This window comes from Ptychodera flava, chromosome 6 (genome assembly GCF_041260155.1).
Source record: "Ptychodera flava strain L36383 chromosome 6, AS_Pfla_20210202, whole genome shotgun sequence".
Lineage (NCBI taxonomy): Eukaryota > Metazoa > Hemichordata > Enteropneusta > Ptychoderidae > Ptychodera > Ptychodera flava.
The window spans coordinates 9,964,966-9,990,732 of record NC_091933.1 but is presented as its reverse complement, the minus strand read 5'-3'; the positions used below and the strand labels follow the sequence as shown (position 1 = coordinate 9,990,732).

The 25,767-nt window shown below is 37.2% G+C and overlaps 1 protein-coding gene and 1 long non-coding RNA gene across 4 annotated transcripts in view; both read right to left on the bottom strand.

The window, feature by feature from the left end:
• Positions 1 to 16,772, bottom strand: part of LOC139134795 (plexin-A1-like) — a 206,224-nt gene extending 189,452 nt beyond the window's left edge. Inside the window, exons 1-21 of one of the 3 annotated variants that reach the window (XR_011552871.1) lie at positions 16,682 to 16,772; positions 16,072 to 16,259; positions 15,528 to 15,676; positions 15,122 to 15,239; positions 14,227 to 14,363; positions 13,574 to 13,756; positions 13,212 to 13,302; positions 12,733 to 12,957; positions 12,261 to 12,437; positions 11,196 to 11,429; positions 10,768 to 10,862; positions 10,210 to 10,328; positions 10,033 to 10,098; positions 9,519 to 9,593; positions 9,242 to 9,308; positions 8,778 to 8,858; positions 6,635 to 6,813; positions 6,155 to 6,287; positions 5,289 to 5,426; positions 4,773 to 4,847; positions 502 to 2,191 (exon numbers count right to left, since the gene is read on the bottom strand). Coding sequence is in view for 1 of the 3 variants with exons in the window: in XM_070701854.1 (XP_070557955.1) it covers positions 1,691 to 2,191; positions 4,773 to 4,847; positions 5,289 to 5,426; positions 6,155 to 6,287; positions 6,635 to 6,813; positions 8,778 to 8,858; positions 9,242 to 9,308; positions 9,519 to 9,593; positions 10,033 to 10,098; positions 10,210 to 10,328; positions 10,768 to 10,862; positions 11,196 to 11,223 (1,557 nt within the window). In the remaining 2 variants the exon portion in view is untranslated. Of the gene's footprint in view, positions 1 to 501; positions 2,192 to 4,772; positions 4,848 to 5,288; positions 5,427 to 6,154; positions 6,288 to 6,634; positions 6,814 to 8,777; positions 8,859 to 9,241; positions 9,309 to 9,518; positions 9,594 to 10,032; positions 10,099 to 10,209; positions 10,329 to 10,767; positions 10,863 to 11,195; positions 11,430 to 12,260; positions 12,438 to 12,732; positions 12,958 to 13,211; positions 13,303 to 13,573; positions 13,757 to 14,226; positions 14,364 to 15,121; positions 15,240 to 15,527; positions 15,677 to 16,071; positions 16,260 to 16,681 lie in introns of those variants that run through there. The other 2 variants (XR_011552870.1, XM_070701854.1) reach the window with 2 other exon arrangements.
• Positions 16,773 to 18,282: 1,510 nt separating this feature from the next.
• On the bottom strand, positions 18,283 to 21,540 carry LOC139134797 (uncharacterized). The gene is made up of 5 exons (XR_011552872.1): positions 21,446 to 21,540; positions 20,444 to 20,576; positions 19,966 to 20,116; positions 19,701 to 19,797; positions 18,283 to 18,402 (listed from the first exon to the last, which is right to left on the bottom strand). It is a non-coding gene; the product is annotated as an uncharacterized lncRNA (long non-coding RNA).
• Positions 21,541 to 25,767: the final 4,227 nt, after the last annotated feature.

Here is a 25,767-nt window from a genome sequence, read left to right as displayed (position 1 = left end):
CGTAACGGGGAGAATCAAAGCGTACGGGGAGAGGCGAAAGCGTAGCGGGACCGCTATGGTCTGGGGAGAACACTGAGTTTTACAGTTTTATCAATATAGTAACATTTAAATTGTTCATGCAGTCACTGATCATGTGCCCCAAAGAATTTTCTCTTTCTCTTCAGCCGTTGTGGCTTGGTGTTATAGTAATCAGTATGTAGTTTGCCACAGCCGCCGGCCACAAACCAGGAAAAAAAAGGGTGACGCGCTGTTGTTCAAGTGACGCGCGCGCTGACCAGAAACATTTCTTTTCTTTTTTTGGCCTAATGATTAATTTTGTGAAACTTTCAGATTGTCTACTCTTTCGTCCTTAATGCAGCATCCCAATCCACCTTACTTTCTGAACTGCAGATTCAAGGTGCACGCAAAACGTTATTTCTCAATCATTAAAATTTACTCTTAAATAATTTCATACGACCGGATAAAACATCTATAAGAATGTGTATACGGAATATGTCAGTATTCTCACGCAATTTCACTTTATTCAATTCATTAAGCTTGAAATAATTTTAAGCACATTGGTGGCCACAAAATCAGAATCTTGTGGCATGCAAAATACTAAAATTTGACAATTTCAAATGCTGTTTTGGCTAATGCAAATCTACTTTGTTCCTCTGTTATGTTCAGTACATGTACAGTGGTCAATAAAATGCAAATGCTAAATGAAAAACCATATGCCGAAATTAGAAAATTATATTGAAATTAATGGCATCAGTATAATTGTCTAATATAAAACGAAATGTACTACGTAAGAAATTAAGAAATGGCATGTGATACCCTTGATTATTGAGATTGATCTTCTTTAGGAAATATGCATTTTCTCACACTTTTTTGTACAACAGATTCTTTACTATATGAGGTTGATAAATGAACTTATTGTGTCAATCATTGGAAGATACGGACTATATGCGTCAAAATTAAAAAAATCAATTCCTGGTTAATTTAAATTAATTGATTGGTTCTTACATGTTTTCATTTATATAATAGATTGTTTTATCGGATTGACTGTACCCTTAACAGACAACAAATTAAAACAATATAACAATGATTGAATAATGTTAACAATATCGGCGTATCTCTTATAAAGTTCAACCGTTCCCAAATCTTTCGTTCAATAAACAAACAGGTTGTGAGTACATAATGTTCACATGATATCGATGTATCTCTTAAAGGCCTGTGTTTGCACCAGATTTACCCATCAGATTACAATGTCAATGGGAAAAAAGGCTGTCACACCACGAAATTCCTCTTACGGACTAGAACAAAGGCAATCCCAGGGATTACAAACAGTGCCTTTAAGACGTTCGACCATTCCCAATCTTCAAATGGTCTGTACTTTAATACAATTGGTTTTGAAATGCACAAGTTACATAATAAGCTAATACCTACAGAAAAACAACGACCTATAATAGCTAGTAGTCAAGGTAAACATAGTGTATAAGCTCTTTAAAATGCAGAGTAAATGTGTAGCTCTCGGGAAATGTAATAAAAGCGCATTTTCCCTTTGATGAAAGCGTAATATGAAAATGTGACACTATCTTCAATATTCCGTATAAAAATCGATACGTATATAATTGATACATAAAATTTACTAGTTGTAAGTAAATGTTTACAGTGAGAACGACAATGGTACTGTAAAAAAATTACGAAACTAAACTACTGTGAGCTGGAAACAGTACTTTAATATTATGCCATTATTATTCCCATTATTTGCAGTAATTCCGAGTGTTTCATACTGCGAGGGATTATCTTGCATTTGCAGTGGTTGATACACTGAACCTTCTGTTTCCAGGTCTCCCTCCCTTTTCTGCTGTTGCCCTGATTGCAGTGTGGTGTATTGTGATGGTGGCTCTGCCTGTACTGTTTGGTACTCTGAATGTGGTTGCACGGAAGACGCCTCAGGTAACCGTTGCTGGTCGTTGTCTAGAGCCGAGTAAAAGGGTTCGGATTCCAATTGGAGGTCTTGGTAATCTTCTTCGTTGGACATGTGATGAAGGCTTTCATAGTGAACCAGAGGATTTGCATACAGTGACACGTAGTTGCTGGGTATCTGCTCATACTGGTTTTCTGTCATAGAAGCGATAAGCCGATCCATTATTGCTGCATAACCGGCTTTTCTGCAGTGTTCATCCATTTCTAGGGCTGTACCTATCTGTAAGTAAAAATTCAACACCATACAATTATCATTTTCCATATCTGGGAAAATGGAAATAGTGATTTATAGAATATTACAATAGTCTTACAATTTACAAGAACAGCCAACCAGTGGAACGAGCGAAATTGTCGCCAAAGGAGCTTGCAAATTTAAACATATTTTTGATGTGATCCAGAAAAAAGAAAATACAGAAAGTGGCATTCATTGGAAAAGATTTTCAGACATATCCCCTTCTCAGAATTCGTTTCTCCCTGTCCAATCAAATATAAAAATGGTCCTCGCTGCGTTTCTCTATATAAGAAAGCTCCATTTTGCTGACTCTTCTTTCATAACTTTGCGCTTACATCTGAATGCAGTTTCCTCATTCTTTGCCATCATAAACGACGTATATATTTGCCAACAGGAAATCCGAACACATACGAAGACAACATAGTATCGCACATCGCGCCCGATGGTAGAAAACAGACCAAGTAACTAACGAATCGTTTGCTACCAACTTAATGAATTATTAATGATAAATTTGTTTTGAAGCTCCTGACTAATGGTAGAAATATATGAAAACCTGTATAAACGAGGCTACAAAAAATAAACAATTATCGATTCTCCCCTTTCAGTCTGTGACATTTTCAAAACCGACTTATAATGTATTCCCTATCAATGATCTTGTCGTCCTTACTTCCGGTCCTCTTGACCGGGAGTAACGACTTTCGGTCTTGAAAGTTACTTCATCGGTGTATCGCTTGATGTTGGCAATTGAGTATATATGCAGCTAAAGTTAAAACGTCAAGGTACAGGGCAATGTTTGTGACTTGAGTAGGTCAGGGTCAGGTAATCAAGGATCGCAGTTAAAGCGACAGTCCTCAATCCTACTAGTACTCGCATTAGTGGTTGTTGATATTGCCTGTTTAGGCCAATCATAGTAAATAATGTGCTTCGATACCTTAGCCTATTTTGATTGTTATTTTTGTGTGTTTTGAATTGTGGCAAACACGTACTAAATCTTCCGCACTGCAATAACTACCAACAAGTTGAATATAGCCAATATTTTTTGTGGTACGTCGCAACGGGAGTCGACTTTCAACAGCAATATCCTTGTTTCGTAAAGGTTTGTGAGTTATAACTATTGATGTGATCACCAACATTTGACATGGAGCGACAGTCAGCATTTAGCTCCAAAGACATTGCTTATGCCAAGCGCTAGTACAGACGATGTGATCGGAGATTCGTTTAGCGTGTTTCTGACATGTCATACTACTATACAATTACCCACAGTTCTGTTTAATTTTACCAATAAAGGCTACTTTTCTTATCCCCTTGCTCTATTCTCCGTATAAGCAATAATTATAAGCATCTATATATTTGTTTAACTATATCTAGTCAAAGCAAGTCTATACATTTCAGTACAAATTTCAAAATAAGCGTTAAGGTCACATTCCGCAGGTACTACAAACGCCATATATTGAGAAGCAAGTTATGACAAACTGAAGGGGTCATTCTCTGAGAAAAGTTAGCATGTAGTTTATTTGCTTATTTTCATCGGGAAAAAGTCATATCATTATCTGTACTACAGAGGACACAGTCAAAGGAAAGTGTTACAAAACCTTAAAACTGTTATTTCCTCCCTCAATCAAGTATAACTCTACAAGCCATTTCAATAAAAACCTGAGTAAAAGTACAATTTCAGAATTTTTGAAAGCAGTCTATTACATGTAATTTGTCTATACACAGGGGACGCGAAAGATTTCACTGAGGAATCTCCAATGGAATAAATCATAATAAGTGATTGCATATCTTCAATACTGTGTGACACGTGACGAAAGATAAAAAGAAAGCATACAAATGTATTAATTTGCGTTGACCAAAGCTCGGTTAAGGAGGTGTCAATCTGCAGCAAATTCACGAAGTTTGCCATGTTCAATGTATTTTCTCCTGCAGTGTGTATTGGTATTTGTGATCGGCCGAATGTAAAAAATGAAAAACGCAAGTGTTAGACCACAGTTTGAGGATGTAAAACAGACAATATTGCATTTTTTACCCTTTGGACATTTTAGAAATGAATATCATTTACAGCCTTTGTTCTGGGAAAATGCTCAGAATTTGCTGACACTGCATTTATATGTACTGCCTCTATAATTGTGGACAGTTTGTAAAATCTAGACTCCATGCCATCAGTAACAATGAAAAAAGTGGTAGATTTTGACAGTTCTTAAAAGAATTGAAATCGATTCATTCGCCGCCTTTAAGTTTGTAGCTTTGCCAAAAAATCCAATGTACAAACTTTTTCTCTGCCTGTTTCGATGCGCTTTTTGTTGTTTGTTGTCCTTTCAAAGTTGTGCAAGGTTAAAAGCACCTCCCATGATGCAGGAGGAATCATGGGTAAAGTACCACTTTAGCGAATTTCTTTATTTGAAATGTGACGCATTGAAAAAGAAGAGAGTATACATCCCCGGTTGTACGCTACTGAATGGTGAAACAAGAAGGTTGGACATACACATCTACTATATATTGATGTCATCACACGAAGTGAAAATCACATACAAATGCATAACTCTTCTATCTAGAGATAAATAATGAGTACCTCATCTTTGAATCCGATGTAAAAGTAGAAGAGTTCGTCCAGAGCAAACATCCTGTCAAACGAGTCACTAAGATCCTGAAACAAGAGTCCAAAAATAAAAATGATAACACGTACAAATAAAAAGGAAATAAAGACGCAGGATTGGTGCACGATGAGATCCACGTTACTAAGTTAGTATACCAAGTAAATAATTGTACCTTTATCGTTCATAACATTTGGGAATACCCGTTACAACGACACGGAGATGCTTCATTGTATATTTATGGTGAAATCGATTACATTCAAAGTGCACTGTTTTTCATATCTCTGTAAGCCTGTATTCAGTCCTCATTAGCCATATACTAGTTAAAGGCCTGTGTTGGCACCAGATTGTCTCATCAGAAACCCACCAGATTGCAATGTCAATGAAAAACACAGTGTCTTTAAGAGCAAACCATTTAGCTTGTATGCGTTGCTTCTTCTTAGCTTGACTAATTTGCACATTCCAATCGGCTTATGCACGAGTATATTGTATACCTGGTAGATTTCATCAAGATACTGCTTCAGAGTTGCGTCATTAATGGTCGGAAGAGCCTTCACTTCTTCGATGTATGTTCGCAGCTTTTTACGGAAGTGTTCAATGTTTTCAACGTACAGGTCAGCTGTTGGCGTATCCTTGAAAAACACGTAGGTAAGCAGCTTTATTCTTCAAAAGCATTTTATGATTGAGTAAGTCAATTTAATCAAGTAAGAATACAACGAGGAACATCTGGTATGAAGACAATACGGCTAGTTTTCAATCTTGTTCGAACCCACAGCATACGGCATCAGTCGCCTATCAGGGAGGCAACAGAGAGAACCGCTCGGCTAAATCCCAACTCTCAAAAAAGAGTGGTTCAATAGCCGGCTAAGTTGTTACATTTTTCTGACTGAGACCGCTCCACACGTTGTAGAGTTCGTGAAGCACTCACGCACGTACGCTCACTATCATACTTCCAAAACTTTATCGAAGCAAAGCAAATAAAGCTTTAAGAAGGTTAGTTTACACTCCTAAAATGACTGAAAAAGAAGTTTTTAATGTTAATACTTAGTTACCAAAATGTTGTCTTGAGACTTTGTAGGATATATCGGGTATCCGATACGCAGACTGCATATTTAGAAAATAGATTATCCTTTGTGCCAACTTCAGAAACATACATTTCAACCTAATGACGTCATTTGTACCCTCTGATACAATAACTTCAACCACTGCGATTATTAATTAGACTTTTACATTCGGCCATATGCCTTATTTCGATGAAATTCAACTGACATTATATGTAATTGTGGCGAAACGCAAACTTACTACCATGAATGTAGAGAATCTATCAAATGATAACAATATTAAGGGCAAAGTAACCTACCTTTGTGTCCGAGCAGATTTCGATGAAAGCCTGTGATATTCTGTCAAGTTCCCTTCCGACGGCTCGGGAGATACTAATGTCCAGCATACTCTGTGGTCGTTTTAATATTTTGGCAAAGAGTCTCAAATGTAGACTGAAATGAAATACAACATAATTATGACATTTTATGAAACAAAAATGCCAATTCGCGAATTTTCATAAATATCAAAGCTTGAACGATTCCAGCGGGCAGAACATAATTATGTGTTATTACATGCGAAACGTATATCATCGTTGACAGTTACCTAAGGTTGAGAATAGACACATATGTTTAATTATTTTTGATGATATTTGTTTGAAAGCAATTGGAAAACCATCATTGTTTCTGTACTGCCTGTTGACAAAGTATTTTCTCACATTTTGCACATCTTTAAATAACATGGATCATGAATTCTGCACATCGCATGGGGATAGCAGAAATCATAATCCTGTCACTATTACCTGTCGCATTTCCATATCTTTGCTACATTTCTATCGCCAATGCCATTTTTAACAGCCAGAGAGTCCATAAAGTCAAACATGTACTTGATTGGAGCTGGAAATACAGGGTTTTGTTGTCTTGCCACTATTAAACATTCCTTGAAGACTGTACCAACACTTTCTTTAACTGCGTCCGTAGGCTTGGTGACGCATTATTGGTAAAGGCGAAAACAATATAAAATAATTAACCGTTTACGCATAATCAAATGCCTTTTTAGTTGTTTGTCCCTGCTTTAATTTTGATACTTTATTGTGTTTATGCGGTGTTATCACTGTGACACAAACTTTTTCATGCAGAAATCATAGTACAATGTTTTTATACTAAATTTGAATGGATCGTTTTAGACACATCAAAGTAAGCTGTGGCGATAAAAAATATGAAAAATTGACCGTTTGGCACACACGTCAGATTATACTGTGATCCACATAGACACGCATTTATATATCATTATAAATTTCACTTATATCAGCTATGAATTGGATCTGTGCAGGCATGTCTGGCAACTACTATGATCATGAGAAAACTGTCACATGGCGGCCATATTGTATGGCATTGGGACACACATTGTCATTTGTATGTCACCGTACACTCTGGTAAGTTTGGCTGAAATCAGTTAAATAATAACACATGAGAGCGAGGGCAATATCACGATTTATTGCCTGCCCAAGGGATGGTGGTCATGATCGAAATATTGATGATGCCCGAGCCGTAGGCGAGGGCATCATCAGTATTTCGATCATGACCACCAGCCCGAGGGCAGGCAAAAAATCGTGATATTGCCCTAGCTCTCATGTGTTATTATTTTTATTACACCGAACAAGCAAACATGCAAAGAAACAAAAACACGAAGACTTCGAGTAAAGTTCGCCTTCTGAGTCCGGACCTCAGCGTAAAATGTTATCAGTGCCGAGTCTAGGGTTGCCGCTAAAGTTTGCCGATCTCCTCGGTGGCGTATCCACATTTTAATTTGTTGCTTGCATAGTCGCTGAACACAGAAATTGCATTCCTTGTTGCCATTTTCGTTCATTTGCTGTTTACTTGCATCAAAATATCGTCTAACTGTGCCGGTGACAGCTCTGCATGACGTTTCGCAGCCATAAGTTGCCGACTGCAAAGTACAACAAGCGAACGACAATTTGTTTTGCGCAGAAAGGATGCGCAGTAAGTAAAATGACGTCATCCATGTAATATCAAATGCAGAGGGCATCATCAAGTTCGCAGAGGGCATCATCACATTCGCAGAGGGCATCATCACGTTCTTTTACATGTCACGTGAGTCGTGTTTAACCAATGGCAGTGCACGCTGAATGAGTGAGGTGTAATAATGTGATATAACAGTTGCGGATGTGAAAAAATTACGACAACTAAAGCCTATTGACAGTCATAATGGTTTGTGTCTTGACGCAAATTGAAGTACTTATGTATATACAGGTAAATTTTACTTTTACTGGGTGTGAATAAAATTGGTTCAGGTATGCCTGGGTAATGACTCTAAGATATTGGATTGTATCCCCCCCTGGCGGCCATATTAGATCGTACTGCAATACAAATTAATTTGCATGTATATGACATTGGGTCATTATACAAACTTTGAAAGAAATCGGTAAAGGCGTCGCTGAAAAAAGCTTGAGTTCCCTGCTGGACTTCGTCCTCGGAGACTAATTAATATAATGAAAACATTCGTGCACATGCAGGTTCTATTAAAACCAAATAAAATTTCATTCGATACTGAAGGAGACCGTTCGTTTTACGATTCACCTGTTTTGGTTTCACGTATGCAGGGCTGGTACCTTACTTAAGCAAGGACCAGCAATTTAGTACAGGTAATTGCGTAAGTGTTAGTCTGTCGTTTTGCTTAAATAAGTCTCATTAAATTCAATAAAAGGTATTGTTTGTGAATGATTGACGGTTGCTATGCTGATGCTGACTTAACGTTCCATATATATCTTAAATCACACCGCATAAAAATAACCTACTACATGATTAAAATAATGGTTCGATATAATGTTATCAAGTTTCGACTGCTGCTATTACGTGAATGTTAAATTGTAATATGTTGAGTAGGTAAACTCTTTAGTAGGTTTTTGTGTGGACAGGGATTACCTTCATTTCGTTTTCAGTCTCTTTATTATGCTGACCATGAACAGCATTGTACATCATGAAGACCGACTCGCCCATGCACACCTAAAAGTTATAATTATTAATAAGGATATTACCAAGATACAATGTATGCAAGATAATAGTACTAGGCTTCGTCTGATTCTAATTTCTGTGTCTTACTTCACGTGTTAGACAAACATATTCATGTACATGAGCAACCCAAATTCCTTTCAACATACGTTAGCACATGCATCAGCATTTATATAACGGCAACATGTTTTGATTTTGTTTTGCAAATGTAATTTTTGAAATTGACCGTCTTCCCTGTAATATGCTCCATGTGAAAATGGATATCTTGATCAGAGCAATAATTTGCCTTTAGATCTTATTTCTGATGAACAAGAGTGACTCCAAAATTACGCTCAAGACTTACCAGAAAGAGACCAAAAGATAGAATTATAACGCACCTTGGTAAAGGTGTACAGAGTCATGGCAAACCAATTAGTCAACAGCTTCTCCATTATTGAATCATTTCTATTCACAAAAGAAAAAACCGTTACTTATTATTGACTATGACGATTTTTGTGGGGCATAAGAAAGCATTATTAAAGCATTATTATGGAAGTAAGGAACATTCAAACATGATACCATACTTTATTGTTGGATCGGTCTCAAAGGCTCCACCAATCTTGAAAAGAATTACCAACAGTAGGTGACGTTATTTTAACGCAATAAGCATTATACCTTTTAAGCAATGACCTCGTCTTCCTTGTCTTGTTGGCTTTTACGGCAGTCTCAGCCAGTAATACCTTCAATAGCCTGAGATAGCAATTCAAGATTCATTAATAAACTGCATTTTGAGATGAGTATTGTAGTATGATGGTGCCCATTACTTCCCATTACTTCCCATAGTATTTGTCATCTAGTTTCATTTAGATTTAAATTTGAACGGCAATATCCTAAATTAAAATGTCAGACAAAATTACTATTTCAGGGATGCAACGGCATTTGTAATAACAAACGACCCGGTGATAAATGTCGATATTGTTCAATGATCATAAAATCAACACTAAAGGCACCGGTACAAGACAATAAAATACCATACAGAGTTATAAATTAATCTAATCTAAATCCGTCATATCTAATCAAGCGTTGGACGTACAGTATATACGTAATGGGTGTAGTTTCATATAATTCCAATATAACAAATCGATAAGACAGATAAGCTGTAAACGTTTACAGACGAGGTCATACTCACTCTGTCAGGTAAAGCATATGCCTCTCTTTTTCAAGGATTATTGTAAGGAGACAGCCAACTGTGGCTCTGAGAAACAAACACAAAGTCGGTTAGAACAAAACGGCGTTAATGAGAACATCAGTGATATGTACTTATGGAAAAAACAACATCGCCTGTTTGCTAAGATTTTTAACTTACTTATGATCTGGGGTCATCTTCTTCTGATCTTCAAGGGTGCGTATTAACACAAGACAGAAAGATTCGTCGACAAGCAAGGAGTAGAATTGTTCCAAACTCTTGGTACGATCAGTATCACTCTGAAAAACGAGCGATGAACAAGAGACTAAAATAGATCTGTTGAGACTGCTACCAGTAAACTGCTACCAGTAGCACAAAAACATAGCGTACTGTCTTGGTTGTACGGCAGTGTGCAAGTCACGTAGAAGCTGCAAAATTGAGTGTATATACGACATACAACCGTAATGCTAAGGATAATTTTGTGATGGGAAAAGGCAGGGAATTAATGTTGCATTTTCCTTCAAACCGGTCTCTAAATCTTTCAACAGTGTGGTATTTGACTATGATGTGTTTGCAAATTTGTTCATTAATTAAAGTTACAGTCTATATTACTATGACAGCATTACAGTTATTATCGCTAATATAATCAAAGTCAGTAATGGTGTAGGCGTTCCCTTGTGGTCTATTAAAGAAACGTTAAGATTATATAAGGGAAAAGTTTTATACAAGTAAACTTACTTGTAAACGTCTTTTCAAAAGTGGGTTATCAGCTTGTCCATCAGATGTCATGTTAGCAGTGTAATTGCAGAAATCTAAGAATGGTAGAACCATATCTGTAGGGAGGCATAATCCGATGGTATCTTCATTAAAAATAATCTTGTTACATATGTCTGTCATTTTACTTTCTTGACTACAATAATGTAATCAGTACATTAAAACATGAAGCAAAATTATTTTGGACTGAACTGTAAGGTCTATTATTAGTGCAAGATTAGGTAATTTAAGTATGATGCCGCCAATAAACCTAGGCTTGCACAATGAGCTATTTGTAGCATAGTGTTGATCTATTGGCTTAAAGTCGAATACACCGCCTCGTTTCTTCAATATGTATTTATCACATTAATGGGAGAGACAACTTGCTGTGTAATTATACACAGACTCATTACCTTTTCGTGTCCTTGTGCCCATTGCCATTATTTCAAGCCTGTTTTCGACCTCTTCTGCTATTTGATTGTCCAACTTTCTGTTCCGCAGGTAACATATCACAATTATAAGAATAGTAATGATCAACAATAAAGCAAGGGCAGCCACAAGTCCTGGAATAACCCTGATATTTTGCTTTGTTCTGCTGTTGGGTATTTCAAATATCCAATGAAGAAGTGTAAATTTCCAACTTCGACCTGTAAGGGTCAATAGACATTCGTATCTTAAAAGATGCATTAGCTTTTTTGCGTGAACAGAAATAATTTGTTGTCTCCTTAGAAGACCTACGAACGTCATCTAAGAATCAATTCTTGGGTGGCTGTGCAGTTGCTTTGAACGAGGGGATCTCAGTAGCATACTAACAACAACATATGAAGGTCAAATTATCGACTTTCCTTATTTGTCGAGCAACATTCCGTCTGCTCTAGCTTAAGATGTATATATTTCACAGCTCCTTAGATACATGTGCTGTAGAGCTTGCGAGTCATACGATGCCTCATTAGCATTTTAGGTAGTAAGACAGGGCTTCTCGGAATGTAGACTTACAAGATCTTTAAAGAAATCCTATGGTAAATATGGGGCCATGGCTTTAAAATATAACACAACTTTTATACAAATGATGCGTGACAGTATTCCCAACTTCGACCTCATGTTGTAGCTTCACTGAGTTGCCATTGATATTGACACTTCAAGACCATTCTTGACGGGTTCAGCATGCTGGGACGGTACGCTTACCTATTCCGGACACCATGGTACCACCGCTTATGATTGTATTCGTGGTTCAGGATTGTCCTTCATTACCTTGTAAATGTTTTGTTTTTGACATTTTATACCTGGTAATTATTCCTTGCATGATTTGGATTATTGAATTTCTTTTGAGGTCATATATAAGCCTTCAAAATCTCCTCTTCCCATCCTCTACTACTTCAACTTCTACTGCTACAACAGTCATTAGGACTAAGACTACTACCACCACCTACTACCACTACAGCTTTGTTCTTGTACTATAACGAGCTTTCCATACTTACTCTGACCTCAGGAAAGCCATTTTCCGTCGAAACCCCAGTTTTGTTAACCCCTCTCGGAACGGCCTCTGAAGGAACACAGTTTAGTTGGACATCTGATAGGCTCACCACTCTGCACTCTTCTTCTCCAATGGTTACAAAAACTTCACTCGCCGTAGAAGCAAAGTTCAAGTTTTCTCCCTTATTAAAGGACAGATTAATAGAATCGATCTTAATGCTATATATGTTGATCTCTTATGGTATTTCTTGGCTCGACTTAAAAACAAAGAGGCAATTGGTATGTTATATGAGTCTTGCCCACTCAGCGTTAGTAAATGTTTGGATCGTCAATTATCTTGGAATTTTCTTATTTAAGGGCGGTAAAGAATACCTCGAACAATGTGCAACCTAAGTGTTATCGTCCTACAAACAGAAAACACGTAGTAACCGACTTTAAATTGTTCAATCTTTCAGCATGTTGGGTTATACCAGATACCTCAATGACCAACTGTCTTCCGCGGCTGTATTCTTTAATGTTACCGTCGTCAGCAAAGGGGTAATAAACAGGATCGTCTTTAATTTCGAAGTCCAAATCTGGTTGCAAAACAACAGCATCCATGATGAAGCCCACTAAGACTTGTCTGTCCACTTTTACTCTTGATAACTCTACCGGCGGTGATATGCATTTCATCTTGTCAAATGAGTGCACCATACATGGTTTCTTCATAAAAATGTTTGATAAGACAGAGTTACAGTGAATATAAAAAATATACATATCAGTGGGAGCTCTTTCTAAATGAAATATCTATTGAACTGCATTGTCAGGTCTTTAAATTTTGCAGCGGTTTGCATTGATTCTAGATGCTTGCAAATATCGAAGATGAGACTTTCCCATTTTCTTTTTCTCTTAATTTGGTTATAACGTTTGTGTTTCTCGTAAATATCTTAAAGTGAACATAATGACACTGTACTCACAGAAACAAACAGCTTTCCGGTATTGACAAACATTTTGGGCTTCTGTATCGATGTGAAGTATTGACCAGTGACATTGATCTCACGTCCACCACTGTATTTAATATGTACATGGAACACATGTTAACATACGGCGATCGACACACGTAGATTTGTGAATGTTAAGGAAGGTACCAAACTGATGGCCACGCGCTACACAGTTATAATTAAATATTACAGAAAGTCCACTTTCTTACCACTTTGGGAAGAGTAGCTTTGAAATTTAGAAACTCATGTTAAGCTGTGGCTATTCATGGTTACCAATAAAAACAAAGTCATCGCACTGACAAACCTCTGTAATTCACTAAAAATATTGTAGTTCTTACCTAATCATGCTTGTCGTAGGATAGAATGAACTCACTTCTGGGTCATTTGTGAAGACGAATGTCTTGTAATCAGGTGCAAGACGTTCAGCTCCATCAAAATACATCGATAGTTTTGCAGAATTCGTGATATTCGTCATTGTAGTTATGCACAGAAGATGGGTTTCATTAATAACTCCCTCCGTTCTATGTTAATATATGCAATGTTTTCGACAATGTTTGTGCAATCAAGTTCATATCCAGTACTGAGACCATTATGTGTAATTCGAATTTCATATTTTTGACACATTTTTACCAAAAATAAAGGATTGTTCAAAAGATAATGCTTGTTTATCACATATTAAACAACATGGCCTGCGCTTGGTTTTCTGTTGCCTCATTATTACTTTATACATCATCTCAGTGTTCGAAGTTATATTTCATTTGCACAGAAGCTTCCTCACATAGTGGTCACATGGCTTTTAATTGCTTGATAATCTAAATCTATTAAATTCAACATTGTCACACTTAATCGACAACTTGGCATTATAGTTCAGACAAGGATATCTGTTCTGAAATGAATCCATATTAAAGCGGACTTTATCGCGCCATTTGTAAAATTTGTAAACCTTAACACCAAATTATGGGCACATTCATGTTTATTACTATTGACCCACCTGTCTATATGACAAGATGATGCGCCAAAGTACGCTTCGATGTTTCGACCCGCATTCACATATTGCCCAGCAATTGTAACCATTGTTCCTCCCGATTTTGGCCCGATCTTCGGCGTGAAGTCTAAAACGTCAGGATCCTAGAATTAAATGGATCCATATTTTTTAACTTCAGACTATACAATTATTCACAGCTGTAGTCTACTGTTACTCATGAAAATAGTCTATTTTCTTCATCATAGGATATAATGACAGATTTGAAGCTTTTTTACGGAAAGTGGAATTAAAATTTGGGATTCTTTGCCATCACGAAGTATTCAGATCGACTATCATTGGTCTGACACGTGAAGAGTGGCTTAATATGAACAATACAACATCAGGATATATGTAGTTTTACTTTAAAAGCCACTTCGAGGATGACTGAACTGGTAAGAATGTTCCCTTTGTCAAAATGTGACTGTTTATTTGTATGCTAAGTGTCAAAATCAACGAGTGTAAACACTTACAGCCTACTCATTATATGCCCTTTGGTGAATTTAATCTATAAAATTCAAGCTCTCATTTAAATAGATCCTTTACATGTGTCTTGAATCCAATGACAACCATGATGCTGGAGTTCCTTGGAATATGACGTACACTGCATTACGTATTTCGTTTCTCACTAATACTATAAATTCAAGATACCTGCTGGTTAATAAAAGTTTTGAACGATACAATTCAGGAATCCCGCTTTAATAATCTACCGCTCCTTGGAAGTTACAGGTAATGGTTTTATCCATTTGGCACCTAGTGTATTCATTAACTTGGCTGACGCGTATGTGCAATGTTTCAACTCCTACTTCATGTTCAAATGCAATGTTTGAAATCTGTGAACACTTGACATATTTCCGAAACATACTCTATATATAAATTGTTTTCTATATGTTGCCGTTTGTATGGTTCCATCATTAGCTTGGATCAGTACCACAATGGCTCCTGATTCATCTGGCAAAGAGGCCCCGGTGATGCATTCAAATCTAGAAAAGAACAGTAACAGTCATGGAACCGTCAACGTTTTCCTATAATTCGTTAAAAAGGAGAATTTGACTGCGTAAGTATAATTCAAAGGCAAAATATTAAAACAAAGAATCTGATGTAATCGAAAGACGCCAATACATCAAAAATATCTGTAAGTCTCCACGTTCGTGGTTAATTTGAGTGAAGTGTTTTGTTGTTTCTTTTAATTCCCCTTTGTTCTCAGATCCGCTAGCTGCACAAACACCTCAAGTAGCGAAATATTGTAGAGCACTAAATACTTAAATTACCTTCTTGATACTACATATGTATCGCTATACAGAGTACAAGGGAGATGTGCCACAGTCGCGCTTATTATATCAGAAGTACGTGTCCCTAAATCTGTGCCCATGATTATTATTTGTGTTCTGCCTTCATAGGGTCCTGAGATCGGAAAAACCTGTGGGATAAGATAGAGTATGGAGTTACAGCGATATTCGTATATTATTGATATACTAGTGACCAGTCATCAAGATATAGAATGAATAAACAGTCTCCTCTACTTAAGACCTCAGAGTCAAGCAATGAAGAAACAAACAGAACATTTAAAACTTAAGCGATCGACTACGAAGAAAGTACGTTTTGAAGTTTAAGAGATATGGATAGAGTGTGGAGCGGTATGGATAAAGTATCTTAAGAAATATCAACGTTGACATATCTCGCAAATCATGTCCTCCTAACTGATACTGTTACTGCGGTTCAACCATGGTCAAACCTTATGATAAACACTATTGAACTTATAATCGACTTTGTCATGAGTGCCCTACAGCAATAGAATAGCATAAACACACTTACATCAGTAATCGTCGGGAAGTCACATTTGTTCGAAGTCCCATAAGGCCACCACTCTGACTCGCACATGTTTTGCACCTCACAAGTCCTAGAACCTGTACACCAACCGCAATTCAACAGCAGCCGTGTAGATATTTCAGATAGACATTCACTACAGTCACGCCGATTAAGCGAACAGTCGTAGAGAGTCACTGAAAAAAACGATACGAGAACGTAACTTTGCAACAACATTTTTCACTTACACATACTTGATGTGCCTTTAAATATTGTTAATAATTTTTTTGTGCTCGAATTCTCTTGAAAATGAAGTACATTTAAAAAATATAACGTACATACACTAAATTACAAACATAGAAAATCATACCGAAAAAAGCATTGAAAGTAATTTGCACTTGCTAACCACTCCGATGCCTAAGGAGGCACTGAGTCAGCAAAAGTAAAGAAGCCAAAGATATGTTTTAATTGAATCACAAGTTACAATTTCTGTCTTGTAAGTAATTACTCTTCTTCAAAATAGCAAACAAATATAGAAATTTATTATTTATTTATTTATTTATTTATTATTTCATTTAAATTGAAAAGGTTTTCAACTGTAGAACATTTCAATCCTCACCCATGTATCCATGTGTGTCATCAATGATAAAATTACCATTCCACTTCAAAGTTAGGTTAACGTTTATTTCTTGATGCGGTTCTTCATATGTATACTTGTAAGTACGAGAAGAATGGCATAAATATTCATTCGTTAAGCATTAGTCTGGCTGTCTGACTGTGCGTCTGTCTGGCTTTTGTTTCTATTTTGTTTTCGAATTTATCATGCTAAAATACTGTAAACGCATGTTCCTACCTTTGCCAAGTTGCAGGTGACTAAAGAAGCACTCTGCCTTGTAGCTACGACGATCTGCGCTTCATCTTCCACCATTAGACTACATTCGTATCCTCCCATGTTCTGCAGATTTTTTGACGATAACATATGGTTAGGATCATGTAAAAGCCGATATTTGGCTATTTCTGTAAAACAATTAAGTGTTTCATTACAAGGATATTTAATCAAAACTTTCTGTCAAGAAATAATGTTATTTTTTCGATGTAGTTTTTTCCAAGTTCGTAATTGTTATTACATTGGGAATTACCGTGACAGTGCGGAGTATATTAATCAAATCTGTGAGTAGCTTTTACCGACCTTATTATCGTAGATGTTACGCGTTCGTAGTTGTATTTCTGTTGGCAAATTTACTGGAATCAACACTTCACCATCCTGCATTTCAAGCTGAGGACAAAATGTTGGTCCTTTGATATGGCTTGCATTAAACGAGTTCTGTAACGATAAAATTGTCTAAATAACTAAATGCACGTGACATTAAAACGCTCATATGTGTTCATTCATGGTTAAATGGAGCATAGAATATTTTAGCTGCGTCGTCTGAACTTGATAAAAAATCTTCATACAGTATCTAGATAATCTTCCTTTCATCCTACAGATGCCAGTTTCAAATACTGCAATTTGTTACGTCAGTGTTGTATCACTATGATAATGCAAATCAGTGCTATACTTAATATTTTTCATCAGGCAGATCTCTAAATTATTATACATAAATGTTAAGGATTGTGTTGACATGTTGTCTACAACAGTTTTTTTAAGGTCTTTATACATATATTCTTTAGAAGCAGTTAACATTTTAATGAGATAAAACAGCAAACATGAAAAATGAGGCAAGGAAATAATACTGGTATAAATCTATGCACTGAAAATTCCTGCACACAGAGTTCTGTCTACTTATCTAACAAGTGATGACCATCGTAGATTAAAATTTGATTTTGTCTGGTGAATATTTATCTCCTTTTTAATCTGTTGATATTTAAATGGATTATTTTTATCGCACATATCTAACTTTTCTAATTTTATTCAATGCCATACCTTCTGAATGCTTGTTCTTCTGTTCACTTTATACCTCTCAGCAAACAGTATATCTCCATTTTCATTAGTGGATTGCAAATGTCTTAACCCTCCTATGATGACAGACTCTCAGTTTTAAAACATTGGCAATGTTTGCTATGCATTGTCCACGCCACCAATTTACATTAAATCGTTTAAGGATAATAATATATTCTCTGAAGACAACTTTCGATACATGCTGATCCGTCTTTTCATCATTCTGCTCAGATTGGTTTGCCTACCTTTGTTAATAATCGCAAACACTGTCAGTAACTTACATGTAGTCCAAATATAGTCGATGAGAGGTCATCCTCGAGACACGAATCAAGGTAATGTGTACATCTGTCTCAAAGACGCACCAGTTACAAGCGAAGTCACTGGAAACACAGTTAGTACACCTTTAAATAAACGAAATTATTGTGACTGAGAAATAAAAGAAGCTACTGAAAGTGTGGACTCAGAATCATACTTAGACACATTTTTTCGAAATTAGACACAATACGCTCATGGATTATTTCAAGTTCAAAATCGAGTAATATACCATCTGCTCCAGCTCTTGGTGTGTACATTTCACAGCTTCTTCAATACGGTAGAGCTTATAACTCTTATGAAGAATCGAGAGTGAAACACAGTCGATAAAAACAAAAGCGTTAGGCAAGGATTCTCGGAAAGTAGATTGGTGAAATCATTTTACAGTTAATTTCAAAATAGCTTAAATTTCACAGTCCTTGGGTGAAAGAAGAATGTTTCTGGCAATAAAAGTGACGCCGACTGCATTCATTTCAAATGTTCTCCTACGGGTCAGTACAAAGATTGGTGTTGCCTATACTGAACATGTTCTGTAAGTGAGAATAGTGAACGTCGTATTGGGTTAAATTGTTGCAAAATCTATCAAAGAAGATATTTGCAATGAATGCAGTTAGTTTCTATCGCCAGAAACGTTTTTCTCATCACTCAAGCACTTTGTAATTTCAAGCTGTTTTGAAATTCACTGTAAGATGTTCTGTGGCAGATCTGGAGATGTTGTATATATGTTTCTCAAATGATGAGTGACAACATACCTGGTTTTGACTTACAAGAGTAAGTTGGCGGTTTTCCCATACACACTAACATTGTCACGTTGGGTCAATTTTGACGGATGTAGCACGCTAGCAGTGTACACTTAACCATTCGTGACACCTAGGACCACCACTACTTAGTGGTTCAAGATGATCCCATAGTTTTTGTCATTTTCTAGTTGTTTATTGGCCCTGGTACACTATGTTAATATTTACTGTGAATGATACTTGTCTTTAGACCTGATTGATGTCTACTTGTGGGGTAATTATATGTTAACTACATCCTATTCCTGCAAATCGTCTGCAATTCTGTGATGTTTGGTCCTGATATTCAACACGTTTTCCGATCGTGATTCCTTATCTGCATCTCTTAGTGTCGACTTCCCGCAGTAATTATTTATATCACCAAATAGAAATGTTTTCAAAGGCGACAGTTTCTTTGATATAAACTAAATTTGCTAAGCAACAACAAATGGATGAGTTTACAGTTGGGTAGTTCATGCCAATGTACCGACTTATATGAAAGATATCATGCATGGACAGATGATTACTTCGTAAATCCTACCAAATACACGAATTGCAGTTCGATTTGAGAACTTTGAAAGTTTGTCTTGAAAAACATATATTATTATACTTACGAGGTGTGTGCTGAACAGTCATAGATGTAAAAATCTATATCAACAAAATCTGTTCCCGTCAGTTGGCTTCTTACATACAGCTTTGTTGTTATGTGGTCTAGAAAGAATAATGTATATTTTATGCGACACTTATCACTTATACGTTGTTAATGTTCCTTTAAGTGACCCTGTGAAAATATCACTAAAAACTATATCGTCTTTTAAAGTAAAAAACTTTCAAGAAGCATGAATTTTCAAACATGTCTTACCATTCATAGCAACCTACCTCCTTCAGTTGGAATCGTTGGTAGGAGATTTACTGGTGGTGTGCCACAAGTCAAATTTTGTCCATTTTTTATTGCGACTGAGTTATAAAAACTGTCGAAATTGCAAAGATACGTGCTATCTTCTGGTAGCTCAACCACATTCAATGTTATCTGAAAAAAGTAAGGCATAGCGAAATACTAGTATATTTTATTACTCTGAAGAACAACCATACAGTTTCTTCGCTCTTATGGTCTAACGCAGATGACTAGATATTGCAAATCAATTAATCTAAAGTATTATCTTTAAATTCGCTGCTTATTCAGGCTGCATCTAAATACCTCCACTTTTTCATGGTATTCGAAGATCCATATTACATTTTGTGGAACATCAACATACTTCTAGTATAGATGCGGAAAGACGTTTTGAATGGACGCATCGATGGTTTATGCCGAACTCTCTGCCGAAAACAAATCCTGGGGATAAGGTTTGTTTCTCACCTGATTTACCACACCAAAAGGAACGCCGTTTTCAGGCTGTATTAACTTTATTTCAACACACATGTCCCCGTCAAAGGTACTTAACCATCCGGACTTCATACCCGACGTTGAGCAGTTGGCAGTAATAGAGCACCTTAATGCATGGAAGGTTTATGATGATGAGAGACATAATAACATTAATGTCTTCGCTATGTCAGCGGCTAATCAGGGATAAACAATAATTCAGTGTTTGATTGTATTTATTCAACACGAGATTCGTGCTCTGCCGCGCCAGAGGACAAGCAAATACCTAATCCATAAGCCCTTCAATATTGATCATTTAAATATTTTCAAAATCCTGCCATCTTCCTTTCACGTATGAAACAGTCACCTTTCTGAATGTGAATATCCCACAAGGTGCGTGTAGTAAAATGGATCATTGCCAATGTAGAAATTGTTTCATTAGTATTTTCTTAATAGGACACAAGGTGCAGCATAAGGGATTGCGTCTAAAAAGCTAATATCGGTGATTTGTCAAGAATGTTCGCACAAACTTGGGAAAGGAAATATTTTCAACCAACCTATAATTTCATAGATCTATACTTATTCTGAACATAGGTGCAAGTTTCGAGTGAATCAGAGATTACGTACCATTTTGTTCATGCATGCAAGTCTCTTGCGTAACAGTGGATTATTAAATAACACGTGAGAAAGTTGTTGTTTTTGTAGCAAAAGTAGATCAACAAAATGTTGGCTCCATCAGGTACAACAGTTGAATTGATCGGTTCCCATTACCTACCTCATTAATGAGACTGTTGTTTTTGAAGCATTTGAACGTTCATGCTAAATTTCTATAAATCGATCTAAGGGTGACACAAAGGCGACACATTTCTTTTAAGTCAGGTCAATACGGCTATGTTTCACTTAACCAACAAGTAAGAAAGTCACTCCTGTATACATACATTGCTGTATAAATATTCTTCAAGATTTTGCGAAAGAACGTAGTTATTTAAAAAGTGTTACCTCTTTTCCAAAGTACACCAACCACAATAAGGATCCATAGAACCGAAACAGTCTCCGCATGTGATGTACTGGCTACAGGCCTCTACTCTGACTTTGTGAACCTGCAAATAAGTTATGGTGACATTATTCAATAATTTTTAGCCCAATAAACATTTTAATGTGTTCATGGTGTCACATGCGTGTTGCACGTAGCCGATGTATTATACACTGAGCATCTTTACCAATGTGTATACTCGATTGAGATTATAGCAAACAAGACATTTTCTGCCATTATATCTTACTTTTGCTAAATCAAAGTATGGGGGTTAACACTAATAGCTTACCTCTCTTACCTCTACATAAAGTAGGTTTTTTCAAAAATTTAAAACTATTTCACAGAGCATATTGAACAGAAACTTATAAAGCATAGCGTACAAAGATGTGCCTGATATAAAGGCTGGCACCTTCAAAGTAACGTTAAATAAGCTCGGGCCGGGTATTTACAAAATATGGTAAATTTGTTTTTTATTCATTAGGGGCCCCAGGCCAACACGGCATGGGCCCCTCTTGATTTCGCTGGAACTCTTCTCCTCCTTTAATTCTTGTTACGTAATTTTTTGTCACTTCTAATCTAAGAAAACACTGTTCGCAGCATTACGAAACTTCCAACCTTGGTCGAGGATGGGTAGGACAAGTGCGTGGGATACTTGAAATCAAGCTCAATTAATCACCTGATCAGGTACCCATATAGGATTTAGTTAAAATCCACAAAAACGCATCTCTAAAAAATAACACGGCAAATCCACTTCAAATTTCCTGTGTAAAATGTTCCCACCTGGTGCATTAAAATTTGCAAATAAAATCGTGAGGGGTCAAATTGCAATTAAATCTAGCTATAGAAAATCGTCCTTTAGAAAACCAATGGACAATTTGAACTTAAATTTTGCTCATATCATTTCCAGTTGGAGTGCTTACAGGTTTGCGCAAGGTTCTTAAATTGACCCACCTGGTTTGGCAGCCACATTGCCAATTACAGAAAACCTTTGATAACCTTCAAATAATATTAAAATATTCTGCGCCATACCTAACAAACCATTATAGATCAAATTGACAAGTAGAGCACCATAATTTAGATTATTTTGACGATTAAGTTACTTTCAAGTAATTCAGTATTTACAAGCAGGGCTTTCATTAACAGCCGTCAGGCGGCGATTTTTCGCCGCCTGACAACGGAGGATCGCCGGTTGAAAACATATATCGATATCCCTTCTTTCACCCTTATTATCGGCGTTTACATAGAAAACGGAACGATCGCCGGTTGAAATCAAACACCGATCCTTCCTTTTACCCTTTATGATCGGCTTTTACACAGAATTATAAAAAGTTACATGTGAAAATGTGATCTACGCTTCAATTAAGGGCGAATCTATAACGCGAACTTGCCTCGCTATCTTACTTCCGCATACGAAAGCTTCACTCAGAGTCAGATAATGCCATGATCTAATTGTCCAATCGAATCGATTGACATTGATTTGTCGCGCCATCTGATTGGTTTTGTCCACTATCGTCAAATGTCGGATTCTGTGATTCGTCTATTGCCTACTACTGGTTCACCTTTATACCAGTTCAAGCGGTCGGCGACGAGATTATTTGATTTATGGGGCCGGGGGGAAAGAAAAGAGGTAATTTTTAATTGTTTCAAATTTCTTGAAAGTAAAAACTTTATGCCACGATAAGGATTTACAATGGAGTACGGACGTTTACGTAGTTGCAATCTTATCGATACTGTCTAGTTTTACTCAATGGTTTACGGTCAGTCATACCGTCTTTTACACGTTCGTCAAGGAAGTACATGTTTTTGAAACTGCTGGCGTGTTATGTTTTGATTGGCGTGAAGCAGTATTTCTGCCCTGAGAGCTCACAAAGTAAGGGACCGTTCAGTTTTTATGGCTGGGGGCGGCGGCAAAATCCAGGGGGGGTCATTGTAATTTTGGAATCCGCAAAGGGGGGGTCATCGCTTTTTCACTGGTAGGAAAGGGGGGTCACCACATTTTCAAAAACATAATACCAACAATAAAGTTCACTTTATGCCATGGCCATGATCGACCCTCTTTACCGGCGGGCCGCCTTCGGCGGCCCACTACAATAAATATACATTATGTATTACCCATGACCCTCTTAACGGGCAGACGCCTTTGGTGGCCCACTCCAATTAGGTTTACTTCATGCAATGGCCATGATTGACCCTCTTTACCGGCGGGCCGCCTGCGACGGCCCACTACAATAAATTGACTTTATGTAATACCCAACGGCAATCTTACCGTAAAATTCCCAATTGAAGCCGCGGCTTGTATTAGAAACATTTTTGAGGGACCCTGGGATCACGCACTGAATAATGGTAATGGCCGGACGCCTTCAGCGGCCCTGTCCAGTAAAGTCTACTTGATGCAATAGCCATGATCGACCCTCTTTATTCCCACTAGAATAAAGTTGACTTTACGTAATGGCCCATGACCCTCTAACCGGAGGGCTGCCTTTGGCGAACCACTCCAATAAAGTTTACTTTATACAATGTCCATGGACATGAGTTGTCTATGGAAATGAAGTTAAAAATTGCCTTACAGTCGTCCTAATTAACAGACGTTTCAATGGATGTGGCTGAGAAGTTTGTGCACTGGCATCCCTGCTACACGAATAAAGTGCGCCGCGTACCGGAGTTCAAATCCAAACCATGCGGGTAAATTTGACATATGGGTTTTGGTTATTTTTCAGGGGGGGGGGTCATCAATTTTTTTCGTCTGACAAAGGGGGGGGTCATCTTTTTTCACAAAAATGCAGGGGGGTCTATATTTTTTGAACACCGGCAACAAGATTTTGCCGCCCCCCCCCCCAGGCCGTAAAAACTGAAGCTCCCTAACTATGGTTGCTACGCGACTGGCAGCACGATGCCATCTCGTCGTATTTTTTCGCATAATCTCGTGCAATTATCAACCACAAACAAAGTCTCCAAAAGTTTAACACCTTTGAAGCTGATTTTAATATCAAAAGGCAATAGTCTACCGAGACGATCATGGAACAAAAGGCATGCCGCGTTGCCAGTCTGTGTCTATATTTGTCTGTGGTTCAACAAATTTTACTCCGGTGTTGTTGTATACTATACTGATCACATTTAAAAAAAATTATGTTCGATTCATATTATTTTTATCAAATGTAATAAAGGGAAAGCGGCTCCACACATCGCCTAAACTATTTGTATCGTTCTCTGTGTTTATGTTTTTTGTGTAAAATAATCGTACCAATCCATAATCCAATAACACTAGCTCAGAATTTGTAAGACAATAGTGTAAACATAGACACAAAACAGCACAGAACAGACAGTAAATAGACGGTACACAAACAAAGTCAAATTCATGAAAGAAAGATATATGGACCTCTTGCCAAAAGACCAAGAAGTGATGTCAGGTGTTTCGAAAATAGTAAGCGCATCCTGCCCCACATGTGGCACCCGCCATATATCAATCTGTAAGTCAGATAGGTAGTGGTCACTAAGGCCCCATGTAACCGATGCCATCAGTGATAATTTGTCGAAGACAGATATTGTATTTATCTACCAGCTTGTGTGTGTGGCTCTTGATACGTAGCCGTAACCTGGCTGTCAAATGACAGCGTGCGGTCTTTTCCTCAGTCGCTTTTGGTACTTGCTCTCCTTGTGTTTTTGTTTCACTGTTTGTGTTTCAATTATTTTACACAAAAATAGCTATTAAACTTGATAAAATGCTGAATAAATTTAGCTCCTGAAATGCATAGAAAGGCATCTGGAAAGCCACAAAATAGCTGTAAAAAAGCCATAAAATCTCAAAATTTTCTAGGGGAGACCACTAAAACCCTTCTTCGAGAGGGGGGCACATCCCCCTTCTTGAGCTCCCCCCTCTGCCGATGATGCCAAAGGTCATCGGCTGCAAAGACATTCGGTCGCTGCCTTTACTAGCCTCCTGATAAATGTTTTCAGCCAGTTGATAAAAAACTTAATGAAAGACCTGTACAAGTGCAAAATGTTTGGATGTTTGTTGATATCAATCAGTATGGGACCAATTTTGTTCATAACAAGTACTCCTCATTGATTATGTGTTTGCTGGACAACTTGTTCTGCTTTGCATACAGAGCAGTATGGACCAAAACTTCCAAGCTAACAAATTGGACAAATTGCTAATGTTGCAAAGTTCCCTCACAATTTTGCCCCTATAACGCTGCATGCTGCTTTAATTTTAAATGCTTTGATGAAAACGGAGCTACGAATCTTGACTATTTATCCAAGAACCGGCAACAGCAAAGAGATGAAATAC